The sequence below is a fragment of the Onychostoma macrolepis genome, chromosome 22 (genome assembly GCF_012432095.1).
Source record: "Onychostoma macrolepis isolate SWU-2019 chromosome 22, ASM1243209v1, whole genome shotgun sequence".
NCBI classification, from domain to species: domain Eukaryota; kingdom Metazoa; phylum Chordata; class Actinopteri; order Cypriniformes; family Cyprinidae; genus Onychostoma; species Onychostoma macrolepis.
In genome coordinates, this window is record NC_081176.1 from 27,198,811 (window position 1) to 27,212,359 (window position 13,549).

The following is a 13,549-nucleotide window of genomic DNA, read 5'->3' on the forward strand; positions in this document are numbered from 1 at the left end:
TACTATACCAATATTTTTTAATTGGCTGTTAAAATTTATATGGGAATATTACATGATCCTTTAACAATGGTGCAAAAATGCACACCTTTTGGACAAATCTCGCAACACAATTTATCAACTGCCACAAATACTGCCTAAACAAAATACTGATTTTGTGCACTTCATTTACTGTACCAATATTTTAAATTGGCCTTTGAACTTAGCTTTATTGCATGGCAAAAAAAGCGTTACCTTGCCAAAGCACTGACAGAGCCCATTGATCTAATGGCGTTGATGAGCGCTCCAAGTGCAAGCATGCAACGATCAGGCAGCAATTGACAGCGCTCTGATCCAATGGCATGCAGGTATCGTCAGATTGACAGTACTCTATCCCAATGATGTTAGGGATCCAGTGGGGGCGGCAGTCATATTTCAGGGTGACCGTGCCACTCTTTATCACAACACTGCTAAAATCTAGTACCAGTACGTGCGCTCATTGGCGCCCCTTCAGCTGGCGGTGCCCTAGGTGACCGCCTAGCTCGCCTATGCCTAGAAACGGTACTGAATACCATTGTTGGACAGTAGTTAAGATAGGATAACGCACTTAGGAAATGCTGTTCTGTAATAGCTTTTGTCCTAAATGTGGTCCTAACTGAAATTACCATGGTTACCAAACAGATAAGATGAGATTTTAAAATTTCTGTAATATGACCCCTGGACCACAAAACCAGTCTTAGGCCGTGTTCACACTTGGCGTCTTTTTTGACTAGAAAAAGTTGACGAGAGCGCATTTTTAATGAAAAAAAAAGCTGGCAGCGTCTGTTACAAATAGCAGCCGAGAGCGTCTTTTGTTTCCATAGCAACAGCGGCAACTGTAGCAAGCGCTGTGTGCTGCAGAAACGTCTGCTTTTGAAGTTAACGGGGAGGGTGTCGGTTCACAACGACGTTTGTGGGAGCGCGACATTATACGAAGAAGGAAACTGTATGCTGCTTCCAACAATTTAGTCCAGGAGCTCTGGTTGGATAATGCACGGTTTCATACTATAGGGGATGGGGGCGTGACGTCACTGCTCTAGCGCCGCGGTGGCTGATGGGAAAAATCGCCATTTTGTGAGGCCACTTGTTGCGACGCGCCGAGGAAGTTATATGAACCTGTTTTAAATAGGATACAGAAATTGAATAAAGTGTAAATCAACAAAACATTATTTAGTCAAGAGCAGTGAGGGATTTCTTCTGTCTTTTGTTGTTTGATTAACATTAATGACAGACGGCACAGCTTTATTAGGCTGCTGTCACAAGACCTGTTTCACGGATCCAATACTTATACATATGCGTTTTCTTTCGCAACTTAAGACAAAACTGACAATGCTTATGAGGATACTCGCCAGGACGACCATTTTGACATTATTTTGTGTGTATTTGGCCACTTAAGCGCAACAAGCTGTGTTTGTTTGTTCGCAGCGCGTGCTTTGGATGTGACTGCAGAGCACAGAAAAGCGCCTCTGGAGCGCACGAGTACCGAAAGACTTAAAAAGACGTGCAAATAATACATTTATGTGACGATGCAACAATGACCGATTAGGCAATTGACAATTCTGTCAGCTGTACCGAAACGCGAGCTAAAGTCTTGTATTGCCGATGTGAAGAGAAGGTCAAAGAGAGAGGACGCGGTGCAGCTGAATCACTCACGCTGTTTTCAAATGACTGGTTGTGTGAATTTATTTACTCATCTAACCTACATGCTATATTGAATAAATGTTTTGCAGGAATTTCCCTCATTTTAAAGTCGAAAGCTGCGGGAATATATGCGCAATCCCACACCGAAATTCAGGACCTGATTAAGCATAATTCTACTGTACATAGAATTGTGAAACATGACACTTCCAAAACTTTCTGGGTTTATTTATTTTTCCAAAAGTTTACAGGCCTGGAAATTGCTGTTTTAAAATTCCGTGACTTTTCCAGGTTTTTCATGACCGTATATGAACCCTGAATGTGACGATCGGGTGCGGTTATCTAAATCAAAATCAGGCAAAAATATAGGTGCGGGTGGTTGGCCATCTTTTCCAGGTACCGTTTTCTTGCGTCCGTTAGATGTTTGTCTCTGTATAGTACATTTTGTTCTTTTAATCGACTTTTCAACATTGTTTTTCATGTGGTTGTTTTAAGTCTCGCCCGATGTGGCCTCACAATATGGCGGCGCCCTCTTGTTTACATCCCAGAATGCACTGCGCAGTGACGTCGGTTGCCAAGCTCTATTCCTTGTGCTCCGAGACTAGTACGATCTGTCTACTACTGGCTATCTTCTCCTTTTTTCTTGTTGTTTTTGTTGTTATGAAAACGACTCACCACTCGCTTGTCATTGGTCAGCTGTCAAAAAGGTGCTTGACGTAGGGTGTTTTTTTCAGAAAAGTTAAACTTTTTTCAACTTGAAAAGACGCTCTGAGCTGCAGAAAAAGACGCCGGCGGTGGCGTTTTAAAAAGCGCTCAGGACTTTTTTGAAAACACGGTTTACTCCATAGGATTATAATGTAAAACAGACGCTGGCAGCTTCAAAAAAAGACGCCAAGTGTGAACACGGTCCGTGTATCATCTGGTCATTCAATTATTCCACTTTCTCTGGCAAACGAAAAATGGGCAAAACAGGTCAATATTTAGTTTTTCGGTTTTTCTGTACGAACCAAAAAATGTCAGCTGATGTCTTTTTTCCGTTTTTCCAGCTCGAAACCAAAAATCCAATAAACAGGAAAACCTAAACGACATAATATGGCTATTTTACGTTTTCATTTATTTTTCCAGTTTTCACGGTGTCTTACCGCTTTGCGCATGCGCAATGAATGCTTGCTACTCAACCGCGTGGTTACAGGTAGTCTAAGTTGGACTCGGAGGCAACATATTGCGACGAAATGGATCTGAATTTATCATTATCATTTGTGCTTTTTACTTCGGCTAAAAGAGTCACATTGAGGGAGGAGGACATGATGGTGGAAAATATTTCTAAAATATTCCAGGTATGTCGGCGAAAACACACACACAATAGCTGACGATTTTGAGATGATATCCTTTATACAAAAAAATGTGTGTGTGTATATATATATATATATATATATATATATATATATATTCTTGTTTATAATATTCAGATTGTGTTAAAACTGATTTAGAGATGTTTTGATGCGGTCATGTGGTTGCAGTTACTGGTGCTGTTGAACTATATCGTATTGTACTATTATTATTTTGTCTACCCCATTTAAATCAGTTCGGTTCAGCTCAATGACAGAAACACTCTTCTGTGCAATACAGTTCGATAACGCCACAAACTGCATCCTCCAAAACTATCATACACTTCTCTAAAACACAAAAAACTTACTATTATAATTTATTGAAGGACTGCTGTGTTTGTTTTTATTAGTTTTAGCTTAGTGAACCTAAAATCTGGCATCTGATTGTAGTGATTGCCTATATCTATCTAAAGAATAAAGGGTACAATGAATTGCATGATGGTTGTGCATCCTTAAGAAAACCTCTCTTGTTTTTTAGGTAAGCAGCCAGAGCCTGTATCTCACAGATGATGCAAATGTGGCAGTGTTTCCTAGAGCAGATGGCCACTTTAGCTCATTAGACCTCAGAGACAAGGCCCACTATGAGGTCCATGGGTCTGTTCCCAGCACAAGCGGCAATGCTGCTGCCTCTGGACCACCTCCATCCGCAAGCAGCCAGTTTCGTTTCTCCAGGCCTTGTACCTCTGCGAGTCCCTCACTGCCACCCAGAGCCCAATCTCTGAAATACTTCACAAAGTAAGCTAATTTTCTTTTTAAATTACTGTCCCTGGCAATAACATTTTTTCTTACATGTACACAATGTTCATCATTGTGCAAAACTCTAAATGAAGCTGTTATGAATCCCAGGACGGTCAGCCTGGGGGGAGTTTCAAAGTGGGAAACTTGTCACCAGCAGAATGGTGGTGATAAAATTCACAGAGCAAGAGGCCACTGTACCAGTTATGACTGCAAAAGTGAAAGATGCCCTTGGAACCAATGACCCAGTCATTTTGACAGACCACAATGCAGTTGAAATACTAGACTCTGAAGGAACAAGAGGTGCTTCAGTTGAAAACTTTTATTTACCTTTATTTACGTTATTTACTTTTATTTACCATGTAACCAAGTAAAGTTGTCAAACTTTTGTTGCTAAATTATTATGCATTCACATGTCGGACTCACAAATGAGCTCTTATTCAATCATTATATATTTTGTGTACTCGTTTAGGGTCCTTTTACTGGAAACAAAACTCACGAAAAATCATGGCTGTACTGGAGGCTGATTTCCAAGCTATGAGACAGAAGAGGCGGAGAATCTCGTAAGTCAGTTTGTCAGTGACTTGTTATGCTTCCTCAGTTTCCCTCCTGACATCAGTGCTGTAAAAGGCAAAGAATGGCCTTAAATGAGCAAAGCTGATCTGATTGAACATATGGAAAAAGTCATGTTTATAAGTGTTTTCTTTGCTATTACTATACCAAATGCAGTCCTAGTTACCTATGTATGCTTAAAAATATAATATTTATATTAAAAAAAAAGAATATATAAATTCAATATTTCTGTTTCATAGACGCAGAGATGATGAAGGGGGACTGGACAGTGTATTGGAGAAAGTCGAGGATGTTGTCCTGGCTGCTCAGGGTTTATCTGAGGTGACCACTGCCATCCAGGAACTGTCTGACCTGGTCCATCAAAACAGGAAGACAACATTGGTACTGACTGAAGAACAGTCCAGGAATGTGAAGGATTTCTTCACTTGTCTAGTTTGCAGAGGTCAGTCTCGTCTTTGTATGGAATTTAAAAATTCAGCCTTCATACACAGCACTATATAAAACATTATTAACATATAACATTGACATTTATGTTTGTGCTTGGAGAATCTGGAAACACAGAAAAAAATTCACTCCCACAGAGCTGGCTGTTGTCTTGTATTGCAGTTTTAAACCTGAAATATATATTTTCTCCACTGTCAGGATTCATGGAAGATCCGGTATTCGCAGCATGCTGTGAAAGCTTAGTTGGATGCAGATCCTGCACTACTTTGTGGCTTCAGAATTCTTCACTGTGTTTGAAGTGTCGAACAGATGATTTTTCCACCAACATTCACAGGGTTACTGGCTTTACTGAACTAGTGAATGTTGTTAGAGGATTGGCACACGAGTAAACGCTGCATGTGTTCTTGTCACTTAATCCATCTTTACACATGCTATGTTTGCTGTTGCATATTAGTGTCAACTCAGGAATTTTATAAGCATTAGAAAATAAGGCTAGATGTTTTATATTGCTTTGTTCTTATCTCACAGAAATTTCATAAGAGTAAAAATGTGGCAGTATGTTGTGTTATTGCTGCTTTGTTCTGAAATCACAGGGATATTATAATAGTGATAACATTTGGTGATGATTGTTTTACATTGCTTTGTTGTTCTGAGCTCACTCCACACTGACGTTAAGATTGTGTTATTGTTATCTTATGTTAAGATTTTCAAAGGTGGACGTAACTTGTTTACAACATTTTGTCTGTTTCATCTTTAAGCTCTCACTGTTCTTAAATATATTTTCCCCCCAAAAAAATCCTGTTTATACTGTGTAATTAATGCAATGACAATATCAAAGTGGATTTTTATTTTTTTTTAATGAATTGTTTTCATAGTAACAAGATACATTTAATACTTATACTTGTTCCCTGTTACAGAGTATGGAGTAGTGACTGCATAACATTGGAGTCCATATTTACAGTATGTATATTTAAACAGAACATAAGTGCTAAAATTTGCATTCCATCATAGCGAGGCTATCCCTCAATTTATGACAAGGTTCCACATGACCCAGGGTATATGAAATTAGGAAAATCTCTTTGTTACATTAATCAGGTAGATCAAAGCCTCTTTGAATGGGACATAGTTATAATTGGCAACACTGTCAAAAAGAACTGCAAAGTCAGGGTAATTATGTGAAAAGTGCTGTTCTGCTCTCACTTTGTCTATCTCGGACAGAAAGGGGTCACTTCCAAAAGAAGATATTCTGGTGAGAGATGATCCCATGTCACTGTCATACATGTCAGCTGCTACCGTGGCATCTGGTAGAGGATCTGCTGTAATTTTTCTTGGTGTTCCTGTCCCAGCCAGCTGATTTGGTATCCCTCTCCCTGTATCAATACAAACAAGTCTTTATGTTTAATGGTAGCTTCCAGAACCTATATAGTATATGTTTGTAGAATAGCCTGAAAGCATTATTAACAAATCCATCTGGGTCCATCTCACTATGAACATCCGATTCTGTGAGCATCTCTGACTCAAGCTGGGAGCATAGAATAACATACCTGGGATCCTGTGAGCATTCCATGAATGCACAAATCTATTCATTCCAATCTGGCACACCTGGACAGTCAGATTGGATGTGCAGAACCTCGTCAGGCTGTCCTCCATGTCAATTGCTTCCTGATCTTGTAGCTGTACCGGGGCCTGTTTTAGTGGGTAATTTATCCGGTTGTTGATTTCTGGCCACATCCTTTCCACAGTGTGATTCTGTAGTAATAATAATAAAAGGTTGGAACAGGGAAACTTACACATTTGGAAACTAGAGAAACAAACAATTAAAGAGAGTAATGGTGTGTGTGATGGAAGAAATACTCAGACCCATTCAGTAAAAGCACCAACATCGTGATGTTGAAATAAACCATCATAATTCATAAAACTGTACAGTAAGTATTTTCTGATAAATGTACTGGAAATTCAAAAATGTCACGTTGGCCAGTTTTCAAGAGCAGTTACATTTTCTGTTAGTTTGTCATTACTCATACTGTGGTGGAGTATCAAGTAGCAGAACATATAAGTACAGGAACCTCAAACTTTTACTTAAAAGCAATAATTTGCCTAATATATTACTTTTCATGACTGGTGTATGCATAAATTGATGGCTTGTAGACTAATAACCTTACCCTTGTTGACTGAGTTTGTAGGTACGGCGCTCTCTGCTGGTTGTGTCTATATTCTGACAGCCTCTCTTGCATGAACAGACAGAGGTAAAACTCTTTGCCATGATCCACACGAAGCTGATCCCACATTCCATAATGTGTTACTGCAGGTCTACATAAACATATGTGATATAATTTTTTCTATGACAATTAAAATATTTTATTTTAAACTTAATATGCAATACTGACCTGTAAACAGCATCATAGATGACCAGATTGTTTTTTGTAGACATAATTGCATTTGCAACAATTTTCTTGCTGTATCCATCCACAGCAATTATGAGTCACTCCAAACATGACCAATTTTTAATTTTGGTCCATGTGTAGCTTGTGTCCCATGTATTCTGCATTATATGGGTTTGGGTTAAAGTTACGGGTACCCTATACAAGGTAAGCAAGAAAATGTATGAATAACTTTGGTCCACATAGGAACATGTGCGGGCATACAAATTGTTACACTTATAAAATCTTGTAAAAGCATGAAACTTAACTACTTTATAACATACTTTACGCCGTTCTTCATGGTAAGGGGCATGGGCTGCTCTCAGAACACGTCCGATTCGGCATTCCCCTGCACGGACCCCAACTGTCATCATTTTACGGCCATAAGCTGTGCACACGCACACGCGCGCACACACACACACACACACACACAAGCTACAGCAAATAGTATAGCAGTTTTTTTCTATTACTTATTCATTATTCATACCTGATGTATTGCTCGAGAGACTGCAATTTCAAGGTCTGAATCAGAGGAGTGTCCTTTTCTCCGCAGATTATGACTGGCAAATTGTCTCCGGATACTGATCTCAGAGTTTCCCCGCTGGACACCCATTTCTCGCAGCCTTTCAGACATCTCTCGATATGTCACTCCATTCATAAACATATCATAAATTGCTGGCATGTATGACTCGAGTGAGGCCATTGTGGGTCTTTCGGTAGCGTACCAGAGATGATGACAGGCTTATTGCGCGGCTATTCATTACGCATGCGCAAAAGGCACCGCGAAAACTGGAAAAATAAATGAAAACGTAAAATAGCCGTATTATTTCGTTTAGGTTTTCCTGTTTATTGAATTTTTGGTTTCGAGCTGGAAAAACGGAAAAAAGATATCAGCTGACATTTTTTGGTTCGTACAGAAAAACCGAAAAACGAAATATCGACCTGTTTTGCCCATTTTATCGTTTGCCAGAGAAAGTGGAATAATTGAATGATCAGATGATACACGGTCCGTGTACGGTCCGTGTACCTTCGGATAATTCGTTTTTTGATTTAATATTGAAATCTGAAAATGAAAAAACGCCACCTTTTTCGTTTTCATTTGTTCAAACAAAACGAAAAATCAAGAATTCGCTTCATTTTTAGTTTTACTTTCAGGGACAGAAAAGGGATAAACTACTTGAATATTCGATCTCTACAAGTGGGCGGAGTGAAACGCCCCTCTCCGCTGATTGGTCTACCAAACATTACAACATAATAATAGTCATAAAAACATAATAAAAGTCCTCCGCTACTATGTATTCTTAAAGTGTTTATTTCTACTACATTTGATCTCTTTCTCTTCAACAAACAGCCAGATTAAGGAATGGCTTGACACAAACAATACCGAGGCAGAGCCTAGACAGAGATTTCTTTTGTGTAGGCTTAAATTCTGCAACCTACCCCTGAAATCTCATAAATATTAATTTAATTCGTACCTGCACACACAACTACCTACTAGCCTACATCTTTGGCACGGCCGCCTGATTTATTATAGCTAACCACCCTGCTGAAAAAAACAATAGAACCCTGCCCAAAACACAATAGAAAATGTAATGGATTTAATGGTTATGATGGGAATTGTATTGGTGTTAATGGAAACTATAGTGGTGTCTACTGGTATGTGATAGATTCTATTGGTGGGATGTTAAATCCTATTGAAAATGCCCAAAACACACTACAAAAGGAATTTTGTAATGGTTTTACTGGAAAAAGCTAATGGTTCATAATGGTATTTTAATGTAAACCACTGGAATTTCTGTGATGGTTTCTAATGGGCTTCTATTGTTTTTTTTTTTTTTTAGTAGGGCACCTATTAAAATCTGTGTGGCAAAACTGCGCAACGTATGGGAAGCCAAACAACCCAAAAGTGGGAGAAATAGTGCGATATTAAAGAGTTTGCGCCGCGCTGTCCTGTCATAGGCTCAATGGACCGAGCGGCAAGACCGACTCTACAGCGCAGGGAGGACGTGTTTGCTAGCGCCACCGAACTGACAGCGTAGCGCGAACATAAGAAGTTCGTATTTTTCCCTGCACGTTAACATAATGAAGATCAGTATTAAGTTAATAACCCTAAAATAAATGCAGTGCAAAATTCAAAATACATCATATTGAATTTACATACAATTTACAATTTTGAAAAGAGTTTGTTTTTAAATCAATTAATTAAATTTTATTTATTTATTTATTTAATATGTAGCGTAGAGAAAAGCCTGACAAACGTAGCCATTATATAAAATTGCACTGTTAAAGTTAAAGAACATTACCTTGGATGTTCCCTGGTCTTTAGAGACCAAAAAAATAAAATAAAATAAAAAAATTCCCTGGACCACAAAAAGCAAGGGTATGTTTGCAGCAATAGCCAACATTGTATGGGTCAAAATTGTCAATTTTTTCTTTTATTCCAAAAATCATTAGGATATTACTGTAAGTAAAGATCATCCATGAAGATATTTTGTAAATCCCCAAATAAATCAAAACTTAATTTTTGATTAGTAATATATGCTAAGAACTTCATTTGGACAAAAGCGATTTTCTCAATATTTAGATTTTTTTTTTTTTTTTTTGCACCATCAGATTCCAGATTTTCAAATTCAAATTTTTGGTTGTTTGGCTTCCCATACAACGACTGCAGCGCGGGAGATTGTATTAGCGCAGACCACTATAAATGTATTTATTCGTGTTAAAACCATGGCTAATTTTCGTAAGGGAACATGGAAACTCAGAGAGAATATTAGATGCGTTGATGGTGGTGAAATTATTACCGACATTAAAACACGTTATTAACATCAACAGCCGGAGTGCTGATGTCTTTTCAGGGCATAGCTGTCCGTCAATTATGATAATTTGCATTTAGCCGCAAACATGAGGCGTGAGCACCGAGTTCACCTTCAAATCATGACGTCAAATTCACATTTCACTAAAACAGCACCATGGAGGAACAAATAGTCCCATGCCAGTGGGATAACAATATGATTTGCTATAAAGTGCTCTGTGAATAAAACTCAAAATAGAAAAATAGCTAATAGATGTGATGTGAAGGTAAATTACACAAAGTCATATCTTGTCATATCTGTCATATTATTTAGGTTCCTCCATTGTCCAAAACGTAGCGTATTGTCTAAAACAAAAGTTATGACTCGTCGCGGCTTTGCCACACAAATTTTGATAGGTGGCTATATAATAAAACAGGCGGTGTGCCAGAGGACTGAAAGGTTCTGCCTCGCACGGTTTGTGTCAAGCCATTGGTTAATCTGGCTGTTTGATGAAGAGAAAGAGACCAAATGTAGCAGAAATAAACATGTTAAGAATCTGTAGAAGCAGAGGACTATTATTATTATTTTTAAGGACTATTATTATGTTGTAATGTTTGGTTGACCAATCAGCGGAGAGGGGCGTTTCACTCCGCCCACTTGTAGAGATCGAATATTCAAGTAGTTTATCCCTTTTCTGTCCCTGAACGTAAAAACGAAAACTGAAGCCGAATTCTTGATTTTTCGTTTTGTTTGAACAAATGAAAAACGAAAAATGTGGCGTTTTTTTTCATTTTTCAGATTTCAATATTAAATCAAAAAACGAATTATCCGAAGGTACACGGACCGTGTACGTTGCGTTCATTCGTTTTTTGATTAAATATTGAAAATAGAAACATGAGAACACGGCACCATTTTCATTTTTCGTTTTGTCAAAAAAATGAAAAAACAAGAAATCGCCTTGATTTTCCATTTTTACATTCAGGGGTTGAAAATGGATAAACAGCTCGAATGTTCGATTTTCACGTGTGGGAGGGAATGAAACGCCCCATTTCACTGATTGGTCAAGCAAAAATGAAGCGGTGCCGTCATCATGTTGTCTTCAGTACTGTGTAACAGAAGACGAGTCCTCCGCTGTTAAAGTGTTTATTGCAACTCCTGCATGTCATCTCTCTCTCATCAAACAACCAGACTAAGAAATGAACGGGGTTTACTTCTGTGTAGGCATAAACTCTATATGGCAATTATTAGGTGCTTATTGCAGAAATATGTATGTAGCTCGGATCTGCAGCTACATTACCCTTTTAGTCTATTTCTTTGGCGCACCGCACATTTTATTTAGCTGTCCAGTTATCAAAATCTGTGTGGCAAGGCTGCGTGACGCACTGGACAACACTGGACGAATGCATTTACTTTATAGTGAAGCGCAGAGCAGTATTGATTTTAGTATATCCAGCAGTCATAACTTTTATTTTAGACAGTACAGTTTCATTAATAATAAGTATAAATTGATTTAATTTTAGACACAAAACAGTCTGTTTTATTTGACTTAAAACACAGGCGTTTCGTTCTTGAATGAATCCGAGTCTTTGAATGAATCGTTTGAGTGAGTGGTTCAATGACCCATTTGCTTTGCTCCTGAATCGGTTGAATTAATGACTCTATGACTCATTCATCAACACAATGACTTGCCGCCACCTACTGGCGATCTAACCTTCATAATTCAAGTAGCCTATCCAGTTGTTTCATTTTGTCACTCATTTCATATTTCTGTAGGCTACTCAAAATGTTTTTGTTTAAAACAATCTCATTCCATAATGAAATTGTTGTGTTAATGCATTTACTACTGTCTGAGCAGCACTAATTCTGTAAATACATTAACTTAAGATGCAGCTTCTGTGCCACAGTGCAAAGATGGCTTTGCCTGGTACTGATTTAATTGGTAACACCTATAATGTCATATTTTTCAAATATTGACTAAATTCAGGAATTTAATATTAAAGGTGACAGACATATTTTATAAAGTTAGAAAAATGCCCTTTTCTATAAAAATAGCATGCATTATATACATGTGTAACATGCCATTAGATAATGACAGTATCATATAAACTTCTCAATGAAAAAAAAACTCACGCTAAAATCAATACTGGTCTGCACTTCACTATAATGTAAATGTTCACTATAATGTAAATGTCACGCAGCTTTGCCACACAGATTTTGATAACTGGACAGCTAAATAAAATGGGCTGTGAGCCAAAGAAATAGACTAAAAGGGTAACGTGGCGGCAGATCTGAGATACATACATATTTCTGCAATAAGCACCTAATATTTGCCATAGAGAATCTATGCCTACACAGGAGTAAAGCCCTTGTCTAGGCGCTGCCCCATGGTTTGTGTCAAGCCACTTGTTAGTCTGGTTGTTTGATGAGAGGGAGATGAACGCAGGAGTTGCAATAAATGCTTTTATTCTGTTGCACAAAACTGAAGACAACATGATGACGGCACCGCTTCATTTTTGCTTGACCAATCAGTGAAATGGGGCGTTTCATTCCCTCCCACACGTGAAAATCGAACATTCGAGCTGTTTATCCATTTTCAACCCCTGAATGTAAAAATGGAAAATCAAGGCGATTTCTTGTTTTTTCATTTTTTTGACAAAACGAAAAATGAAAATGGTGCCGTGTTCTCATGTTTCTATTTTCAATATTTAATCAAAAAACGAATGAACGCAACGTACACGGACCATACACGGACCGAACACGGCCTTAAGTGTCAATTTTTCGAAATTGAGATTTATACATCATATGAAAGCTGAATAAATAAGCTTTCAATTGATGTATGGTTTGTTAGGATCGGACAATATTTGGCCGAGATACAACTATTTGAAAATCTGTAATCTGAGGGTGCAAAAAAATCAAAACATTGAGAAAATCACCTTTTTTTATATTTGTCCAAATGAAGTTCTTAGCAATGCATATTACTAATCAAAAATGAAGTTTTGATATATTTACGGTAAGAAATGTACAAAATATCTTCATGGAACATGATCTTTACTTAATATCCTAATGATTTTTGGCATAAAAGAAAAATTTATCATTTTGACCCATACGATGTATTTTTGGCTATTGCTACAAATATACCCCAGCGACTTAAGACTGGTTTTGTGGTCCAGGGTCACATATGTATTTTGAGAGAATTTCATGGTACTACTTAATATTTATGCAATAATTACTCAGTCTACCCTACCCACCCTAACAAAATTATAGCTGAAATGGGGTACTTTATTCACTAAAATAAGTTTAATCTTACCATATCCAAAAACTCGCTCACTCTGCTGTTATTTATGCACTCGAATTTTATTGAATAGTACGTGGAGACACGTTTTTAATTAAAATATTTATATTAATCAAGGATTTATTTACTTTATTTCACCTTATTTCGAAATGTACAGAAATATGTGCTTTAAATGTCCTTTAGTTATGATTACTTCATTTATTCACTATACTATGTATTACTGTCTCATTTCAGTTTTAGTTTGGTTCTAGT

At 37.7% G+C, this 13,549-nt stretch overlaps 1 protein-coding gene across 1 annotated transcript; it reads right to left on the reverse strand.

The window, feature by feature from the left end:
* Positions 1 to 5,747: 5,747 nt before the first annotated feature.
* On the reverse strand, positions 5,748 to 8,044 carry LOC131531141 (uncharacterized). Its single transcript, XM_058761705.1, has 6 exons — positions 7,701 to 8,044; positions 7,498 to 7,601; positions 7,181 to 7,372; positions 6,956 to 7,103; positions 6,338 to 6,542; positions 5,748 to 6,163 (listed from the first exon to the last, which is right to left on the reverse strand). Exons 3-6 carry the CDS (start codon positions 7,222 to 7,224, stop codon positions 5,859 to 5,861), a joined length of 702 nt encoding a protein of 233 aa, XP_058617688.1. The 5' UTR covers positions 7,225 to 7,372; positions 7,498 to 7,601; positions 7,701 to 8,044; the 3' UTR covers positions 5,748 to 5,858.
* Between the last annotated feature and the right edge of the window lie 5,505 nt (positions 8,045 to 13,549).

Excerpts from the sequence above, each read along its gene's own strand:
- LOC131531141 (XM_058761705.1), bottom strand. The coding sequence starts at position 7,224 with ATGTCTACAAAAAACAATCTGGTCATCTATGATGCTGTTTACAG. Across the intron at positions 7,104-7,180 it reads ATCTATGATGCTGTTTACAG|ACCTGCAGTAACACATTATG; the intron begins GTCAGTATTGCA and ends ATGTTTATGTAG. Across the intron at positions 6,543-6,955 it reads TACAAACTCAGTCAACAAGG|AATCACACTGTGGAAAGGAT; the intron begins GTAAGGTTATTA and ends TTATTACTACAG.